Consider the following 9,772-nt stretch of genomic DNA (forward strand, 5'->3'; position numbering starts at 1 on the left):
GGAAGAGCAATGGGTTCGAATTGTTTTAAGATCAATGGCATAAACATTTCAGTCAAGTATCACTCTTGGCAGTTTAAACAAATGAGACCCTCATCTTTAACATACACTGTTTTGGCAAGAGGAAAACCACATTCTGAAATAAAGTAGAAATGAACAGGTATGATGCAAATACGTTTAGGAGTTATATCACAAAACCATCTGGAGCATGACTTCTGAGAGTGCGAGTCACATAATTATTATTTTTTTTTCATGTAATGTTTGTCAAAAGGCTTTTTTTTGTTTAAAAACGGATTAAACATGCTCATAAACTATTTTAACAATTCATCATGAGTATTAGAGGAACTTCACCAAAGTAGCTGAGAGTGACACTTCATCCTGAGTCACTGGAGACATTTTAAGAGGCTACTTAATACTGTAAGGCACTTCAAAGGCCAAACTTAGAGTCAAAACAGCCCTAATGGTTTATTCTCCTTTGAGGTATTTGGTTCATCCATCTGTAAAGGATGTTGGGATTACCCTACAGTTGACACAACCATCTGCAATGCTTTGACTGAATGTTTTCCACTGAGGGCGACGTAATCAAGAGCAGAAATCACAAAGTCATAGGTGGCCACAGGGATCGCTTATATTGGAATTGGTAGTGCAGAAATAAGACATCTATTTTTATGCCTTTCTGGCCCACAACTTGAGAACCTTTGACAAGCTCTATTCAAGAACCACACGTATCAACCATTCCAAATGAATAAAGTTAAAAGTGAAGTCACGCTAGGCTCACGATCTATGCAGCAAACAAAAACCAGGTGTAATGTAAACATGGGACCTGCTCTTTTGAAAGTCTTCATGTGTGTGGACACGGCAGCCCTTAGCTGAACACAAAGGTTACATTCAAGGTACCCTTAATGTGCCCGCTGCCCTCAAGTGCTGGAACATTTGACAATGTGCTGAAATCTAAGATGTAATCATCTTTTCAGATGGAGGGAAAAAAGTAGACAATGGTGGATTACATTAACAACCAATTGGTTTCAAGAAACCGTTGCCTTATCTACAGGTCTTTTCCAAAGGTCTCATTCTCTTTTATACATTCACAAAGCTCAGTAGAATGAAGTTCTTGTTCTCTGTTGAATGGAATAAAATCCCCACATCACTAAAGTACATAAATGTCTGCCATACTGTGCAATGCATCTGGCCACATACACATTACAGAGGTTTGCTCTCCCAATATCAAAGTCAGTCCTGACCCTGTGGTTCAATGGTTAAACATAGTAAGAGTTTAACGTCCTACAGCTATAAAGAAACATGGACGGCAACAGTTTAAAGCATTTGTAATTTATGATGAGAATAATTTTTGGGACCAGAGTATTACTGTATTACTGTCTATCAAAACCAGGGCTCTGAACTGGTTCAAAAAAATAGATAGGAACAAATGAAATTAACAGGAGCTTAAAAAAATGGAAACTAAATCATGTTTAATCATTTTATCGTCCCCTCTGATATTTTCATTTGGCAGTCAACCAATGGTAAATTGAAATAGCGCAGTCTATGAAAATGTGACACTGACGCATCCAGCGTGACTAAATTGCCCACACACTATAACACACACACACACATATATACACACATACAGTATATATATATATATTTTTTTTTCTTCTTGCAAATCTTGTGAGAGCAGGACTAAAAAAAAACAAAAAAAACATCCCACATAGTCCTCTTAAGTGCTACAGACTGATTCAAACAGTTCACTCATTTTTTGGAAGCATTTATCAAAAGAACCAGTCTATTCATTTCTGGAAACAAGAAAGCATTTGAACAACATTGTTGTTAAGGGGCAAAGTCTACTATAAATTATTTTTAAAATGAATACATACCTTGTGTTTTGAATCCAAATGGAGGTAAATAGTTTGTAACTTTTGAAAGCCGCTTAAAGTTCCGGTCCAGAAACATGGAAGCTGGCTTAGTAAACCTGCAAAAGCATGATAAACATGATATAATGAATACTACCAAGGACAACTAACATTCAGATTAATATAACTATATTTTTTATCTAAATTATATTTACAATTATATTTTTCATTCAGCTAATTTTGTACAGTACCAAAAACGTCTCCATAGCAACATGTCAATTCCATATCAACAGGGCTAATAACATATAGCCAAATAACACGTTCACTTCCCGGACATCAGGAGGCAGGGAGTCAAAGGGGGCTTTTGTCTGTGAGAGGTCTCACTTCGTCTCTGCTTTGACCTAAGTTTAAAACAGTGTGGCTGAACCAGCACCAATCAATCACAAACCCAGGCCTCCGATTCACCCCTTCTCAAGAGGAGTCAGGGGATACCCTACCTGGAGGCCATTTCCCAGCACACTCCTCTCTTAAGGCTAGATGTGCAAGCGCAATGATGAATGCCTTTGCCTCTGACCCGCAGATCCTCGCTGTCATTTCTTATCTACTCCGCCTGCTACCAAAGTGGAACATTGAGCCACTCAAAGGTGTCAGTAGGCAGTGTGAACTTTCAGAAGTCATCAAACAAAGACATTTTTCAAAAACTAGATCCCTTTCAGGGGTCATTTAATGACTTAATGACTTAAGAACTGAGAAAGTCTCAGACAGCAGATGCATTTTCCACAAACATGCCTCTTTTCTGCTTCTGTAAGTGTGGCCACGCGATGGATGTCTGTTTTTATGACCCTCCCAACTCAACAGGCTCATTATTCATTTGCAAACGTAAGGATATTGGATCATTTTTCTTTTACGATTAAGTTAGAAAATCGCAGTAGATTGGTTTGGGGTGGGAGGATGACTAACAAGTAGAGCTTGTCGAGAGGTACAGAGGGTTTGAAAAAAATTAGACCCCCTTAAGAAAACTTAAAAGACTAATCATGGGTCAGTAAAGAGAACACATGGGTCATTTAAAATACAGGTCCTGGGGGAAAAAAAGCTGCAGAACCCCTTTCCCAACAATCCTTTCCAAAGTACAGTGTAGCACAAGTTTTCAGCCTTTTTAGTAATAGAGGACTCCAGTTGCTTTTAAACCACCTAACTCTACAGCAACGTCAAATATGGGGAAAGTGAGGACAAAGATTTCGTCAACTGAAGAAAATGTCAAAGAGCAGCGCCAGGAAATGAGATGAGGAAATAAATGGGATCGCTATTGGCAACTGTTTAACATACTCTGATAAAAGTGTGTCTATTTCATGCACTAATCACTTAAGGCCAGGGGATGTCCGACAATGGCAAGAAAAAATAAAAATAAATAAAAATGTCACATCGGATTCTCTCCTTATATCACCTGATAAAAGCAGACAAAGCAAGACCTTGCCAAAACAAACTGTGATTAATTAACTTGTGGCTTGTGGGGTGCATACTAACTCACATTATAAATAACTGGGTGAGCGCTTCAGGCCTAAAGACAGACAGGCGTCTGCTTGTCATAAAGGGGTCCTGAACAGGAGGCCTGTGCACATTGTGCTCATTTCCTCATGGCTATCTCTCACTGGGGGCTGTATTTTCATAACCGCCCGCTCAAGTTCAACCAAGACATTTGATTTAAGAGTCCAATACAAACAGTTTTGGGAAAGGAGTGGAGGTGTTGAAAATAAAGTGGATTCCAGGGGTGAACTAACAGAGGGTGGGATCGCATGGCTTCAGGTGGTTTCCTACACATGCAGGGTTCCCCTAATAAAATGTAACTCCTAAAGGAAGAGACAAGTGATTGCCCAAATGACCACATAATGAACATGCCAAGTGGGCATTAACTAATAGGACAATCTCTACTTTATGCAACAAATTATTATTGAGGTTGACGAGGTTTTGCCAGTTTTGTGGAGGTGCACTTAAAAACGTAAAAACATTAAAATACTAATTATATGTAGTTTTGCACATTAAACTTTCAAATCTATATTTGACTATTCAACAAAATTATTTACTATGAAAATGCATGGATAAAAATAAAATTATACTATGTGACATTGTTAAATTTGAGTCTTAAAGGGATACTCCACCCCAAAATGAACATTTTGTCATTAATCACTTACCCCCATGTCGTTCCAAACCCCTAAAAGCTTCGTTCATCTTCGGAACACAATTTAAGATATTTTGGATGAAAACCGGGAGGCTTGTGACTGTCCGATTGACTGCCAAGTAAATGACACTGTCAAGGTCCAGAAAAGTATGAAAGACATCGTCAGAATAGTCCATCTGCCATCAGAGGTTCAACCGTAACGTTATGAAGTGATGAATACTTTTTGTACGCGAAGAAAACAAAAATAACGACTCCTCTGTGTCTCTCCGCATCACCGTAGCACCATTTTGGAGAATATCTGCTGAACACAAGCAGCGTACGCTATTCTGTGTCAGCCGCGCTGCACGGATGCGCTGTTTTCGTTCAAATCAAAGCGTAAATACACAATATCTTAAATTGTGTTCCGAAGACGAACGAAGCTTTTAGGGGTTTGGAACGACATGGGGGTAAGTGATTAATGACAACATTTTCATTTTGGGGTGGAGTATCCCTTTAAAGTTCTTCATCCAAACATGACGACAATTCTGTCCTTATAGATGCAAATGAAACATTTCCAATTACTAAACTAATATGACTATTCAATGGAAACACTTTACAATAAAATTCAATTAGTTTACATTAGTTAATAAATTAGGTATCAAGCACTAGTGATTTTTTACAGCATTTATTAATCTCATGTTAATTTCGACATATACTTGCAAGATTTTATAAAAAAAATATTAATTGTATTATTGTTATTGTATATATATTGTATTAATGAATACGGCTTAAAGAACAGTACATTTTAATTATAATTATTAATGAACTAATTGTTGCACATTGAAACTAATGTAAACAAACTGAAACCAATTACAAAGTGTTACTGACTGCAATTTTCAAATTCCTCTAACATGTTCAATACCGATCTCTGTTTTATACATTCAAGAATTACATAAAACGTTTCAACTGTTATTTAGTTCATGATTCTGGAAATATCTAAACTGAATCAATGTATCCTAAACATCATAAAAAATAATTTATCACACAATACAAATGCTCAAATATTTGTGTTGTAATGATGTGGCAGAAGTGCCTTTTGACCTCAAAAGACAAACAAAGACCCCGAGAACCTTGATCCATCACACGTGTTAATTAGAGGCACATTGTAGACACTGTTAACACACATGCCATTAATTGGAGACCTGTTAAAAAGCTTCAGGCACCAATTCAGTCATTGCTCTGCTTTATGGGTCCTTCTGATGCTTGTGCAGATTCTAGAGAGATAAGGACACACCAAAACTACATCTTCTGCAACGTGAACTTGTCATTCTTGTTGTCAAAATGTCTTTATTCTCTCTTCTTTAAAAAGTTATTTCATGAAAATAATATTTTCGTTTAGTCAGTTTTTGTTTAAACCAACCCAAGGCAACCATCTGACTTGGACTAAATATTGCTGTTGCTATTGTGTGATAGTTGCTGTTTTGTGATAGCTGCTCAAATCCTTTCCAAAATAATCTTGCTTGATTGGTGGAAAAGCTATTTCTAAACAATCTTATGGCGATGAGAGAAATATCCATGAACAAACCAAACCGTGATGCTTAAATGTTTATCATCGCCGGGCATGCTGTAGTGGAAAAATTACTTATGCTGACAATAGCCAGCCGGAGAATTATCCTAAAGATGAGGGAACAATGTACGGATGCCAACAAATACAGAAAGTTCCATCAAAAGCCTGTGACATCACAGAGGGTCGCAGAGTGTTGCGTGACATCACTGAGGGTCGCAGAGCGCTCTGAGGATTCAGTCAAACTGAAGAAGTTGACTCATTCGGTCCTCCACAGAGGCTACTTTACAGGGCTTTCTCCTCTCAGCCGCAAAGACAGAATCACTGTCCACTTCCAAAAAGAGTTACAACAGGCGCATTGTGGAGCTGGCAAGCATGCGGAAGTGGTTGTTTGTTGTGGTAGGTCACAAATTAACAAGGACTTAAAGGATCAGAGGAGCAGCTTACTGTTCATTCACAGATATTATGAGACTGGCCTCAAGGGCTTCGTAGCTGAGAAGTGACATAGTGTCTCTTGAATGGTGACGGGCGAAACCAGGGAGAGTGGAGCATATGAGGAACTTGGTAAATCAGAGCTAAAGCAGTAAATCTTTAACAAAGCGGTCATCAGTTCACAGAGTTTGTACTTCATTCTGTAGGTGACAAAAGAGCTCAATATCGCAAAGCCTTGCAGAACAAAAGCAGGTTTAAAAAACCTGAACAGATGAAAATAAAAAAGCCACACGATTCAGTCAAAGCCTCTTTGTATTTTTCCAACCAAACTTCCATCCCATCTGCCATCTTCAAATATCCTTCCTTTGAATACCTTTTTACAACATCTTGCAATACACAAATTCATGTTGAACTGCAACAGACCTCAACACAAGTATCAGGACTCAACAATAAGAATGTTTAGACATTTTTGTGTTAGAAAAAATTCTCTTTACGTTTATCTAATAATTTCAACATCTTGTATCTTAGAAAAACCAAATTGCTCCGGTTTGCAAGGCAGTGGGTCTTATTGTTGAACCCTGTGTATTACATTCATAAAGAAATCTGTTCATACTTTGGATAGATAGCACTCATTTTGGCAGCTGCATAACCAGGTTTACAGGCTCCTTCACTGAGGTTTCCGTACTTGTACACCAACTCCGGTGGCCTGTAGACAGTTAGAGAGGAGAAGAAAGAGAAGGCATTCATTTTAATTAGACAGGATTGTAAATGTTAAACCTGACAGAAATATCACACAGAATAACTATGCTAAAGGGTAATGTTTAATCTGAGGTATATAGTTTTTATCTAGCCTGGCATATGATGGATGACATCTAGAGCAGGATGTGATGGATTACTTTTGAAAAACTCCGTTTATCGCTGATGTGTTAAATAAATGAAATAGTCAAACAATAGGAATGCAACTCATTTTGCTGGCTGCACAAACAGTGAGTGTTTATTTCATACTTTTGTTCTGAAAGAATGTTCCAAGCTCAAAACACACTCTAAAGATAGCATTTGTGACATGATGTTAACACAGCACAGAAAAAAAACATTTGACTTGCCCATCAGTTTTTTTTTTTTTATAGGAAAAAGGCAAAAACTTGTTACACACTTACAATGGAACTAGCAGGGCCAGAGTTCTGGGCTGTTTAAAAGCAGAAATGTGAAGTACTTAGACGAGTTACTCCATAAAAACAGTTTATTATTCTATGAAGCTATGAAGTTGCCTACTTTTCTAGATGAATAAACATCTGGTTATGCGTGACAGAAGTTTGTTCCATGCAAACAATGCTTAGAGAGAGCTATGCCATATAAACAGTGTAATGTTTAGAATATATATTTTTTAAATGTTTTAAAGTTTATTGCCTCCATTATAGGCACCTTACTGTAATAATTTAGTTTTAACTTTTTTCGGATCATGTAACATTAAGACTGGAGTAATGACTGCTAAAGATTCAGTTTTGCCATCACAGGAATAAAATACATTTTAAAATATATTAAAATAAAAGGAGTTATTTTAACTTGTAATATTTTTCACAATATTACTGTATTTTGATCAAATAAAACCTCAGATGCAACCTCAGTGATCGTAAGTGACTTATTTAAAAAACATTAAAAAAAAAAAACCTTCTGAATGGTAGTGTATAATTTATCAAAAAGTTGTAACAATAATGAAATATTGAGAATTCCTCTAAATGGATGGGGACAGCTGACATTCTCCTACCACCTGAACTGATCAGTGTCATTAATAACCTGCAGCAGTTCAAATAAACAGGTGAGGAGGACACAGGTCATGTCTGAGAGGCCAGTGGGCAGAGTGCGCGCAAGAAAGAGAGAGAGAGAGACAGAGAGGGAGAGGGAGGGAGGGGGAGAGAAAGAGAGAGAGAGAGAGAGAGAGTCTAGATAAAATGAAGACTATCAGAGACTGGAGGTGGGTGAGAATAGACACATGCTGGCTGGACCACCTTGTTAAATGGCAACTAAAGAAGCAACTGTGGAGAGTCTCAATATTGGATTAAAATCACTATCAGAAAACTGTATGAGCTCTTCTGAAGTGACAGTAACACATTTAAAAAAAAACTATGATCTCTGAGATTACATTGTTGATTAGAAAGCCGAAGCCCCAGGTTTCAACACCAAATCACATTGTCCTACACTAAGTACCTTTTCAACGGTTTAAATAAAAGCCACAAGACACTTATTTGCTGAAGCCTTCATTTTGATGAAGTGGTTGGCCCAAAGGGACAATGTCGTATTTTGTTGTCGTGACAGCTCTGAATCTTTAAGCAGCAGAGAGGATGGTGGATTGAGGCCAGCTGAATGATGAAGTGCACCACACAGACAGTTTTTGCTCACAGCGTCAATTAAATCTAAACTTGTCGAAGGCTTTGCTTATTGTATAATTGTCTTCTCTCACTGAGAAATTAGGGTGAGGTGAGAGTCTGAGAGTTTGGCTGCTTTAAAGATGAAATGTAAACATATACCTACCACACACAGACCTATAATACATCACACCTTAACACCTCACACAAGGCCACTGGAACAGACACTGGTGGCACTGAATGAGGCCAAAAGCCTTTACTGCTTTTAAGACTTCTTAGTAACCTAGATTTTCATTTTATTTATATTTTATTATTTTTACAACAACTTATTCTTACAAAACTACCATTAAAAAATGTAAGCTGTTTTTTTAAAGAAATTAATACTTTTATTCAGTAAAGTCACATTAAATTGATTAAAAGTGACAGTAAACACATTTGAAAAAAGGGATAAAGTGTCACAGATTCCACTAAAATATTAAGCAGCACAACTGTTTTCCACTTTGATAAACTTTTCTTCAGCAGGAAATCAGCATTTCTGTAGGATCATGTGACACTGACGACTAGAGTAATGTCTGCTGAAAATTCAGCAATGTGAAAAAAAAAACTCTACTTTTAAATGGTAGTGTATATAACTTTTGTTGTATACAATTTATTCTGCAACAGCAATAACATTTGTATTTTTAGAAATCAATTTCTTGCACTTGAAGACAAATTAACTAAACTAGAGAAAGCATAAAGGTAATGTGGTGAAAAATAAATGGTTAATCATAAAATCCTAAATATATTTCTAATAATGTTTTTTTTTTGTAAAAAAAATAAATAATTCAAATGAATTTAAAAGACAGTTTGCTTTTGATCACTGTAATAACTTTTGATTTTAACTTTTTGATTTCAAGTCATTTTTCTCTCTATTGGTGAAATGTATAAGGAAGGAATTGTATACTACAGAATACTTACAGCTTTGTGTCCAGATTCAGCAAGAACCCTTGCATATCAAACACTGTGAAAAAAAATGACAATGAGCATTAATTCAGAACATCATCAGTCAAACAAAAAGAAAATGTAGATCGTCTCTTGTTATGCCTTCATCCTGCCAAAATGCATGTCTAGTGCATTTTGCGACAACTAAAGATGTTAATGTTAACATCCATACAGATCTCATAGTTATGTCATCATCTAAAGGATTTTAGTTTATGTAGTAGCAGCAGCGATATTAGATTAAACCAGCCAAACATTCCACGTTCAGCTGGGAAAATGTGTTAAAAAGCAGCTGTCCACCTATGCAGGCTTCATTAGACCATAGGTGTCTATGAGGTGTCAATAAAGCTAAGCCTTTTAATAAACGAGAGAGAGAGAGAGAGAGAGAGAGAGAGAGAGAGAGAGAGAGAGAGAGAGAGAGAGAGAGAAAAAAAAA

General features: G+C 36.8%; 1 protein-coding gene across 4 annotated transcripts in view; it reads right to left on the minus strand.

Moving 5' to 3' along the window:
* Positions 1–9,772, minus strand: part of LOC107684930 (CMP-N-acetylneuraminate-beta-1,4-galactoside alpha-2,3-sialyltransferase-like) — a 64,916-nt gene that overhangs the window by 20,937 nt on the left and 34,207 nt on the right. For all 4 annotated transcript variants that reach the window (XM_016481316.1, XM_016481315.1, XM_016481314.1 and 1 more), the window contains 3 exons: positions 9,316–9,358; positions 6,609–6,701; positions 1,869–1,963 (listed from right to left, as the gene is read on the minus strand). In XM_016481316.1, the coding sequence (XP_016336802.1) occupies positions 1,869–1,963; positions 6,609–6,701; positions 9,316–9,358 (231 nt within the window). The remainder of the gene's footprint in view (positions 1–1,868; positions 1,964–6,608; positions 6,702–9,315; positions 9,359–9,772) is intronic.

This window comes from Sinocyclocheilus anshuiensis, unplaced genomic scaffold (assembly GCF_001515605.1).
Source record: "Sinocyclocheilus anshuiensis isolate Anshui unplaced genomic scaffold, SAMN03320099.WGS_v1.1 scaffold673, whole genome shotgun sequence".
NCBI lineage: Eukaryota > Metazoa > Chordata > Actinopteri > Cypriniformes > Cyprinidae > Sinocyclocheilus > Sinocyclocheilus anshuiensis.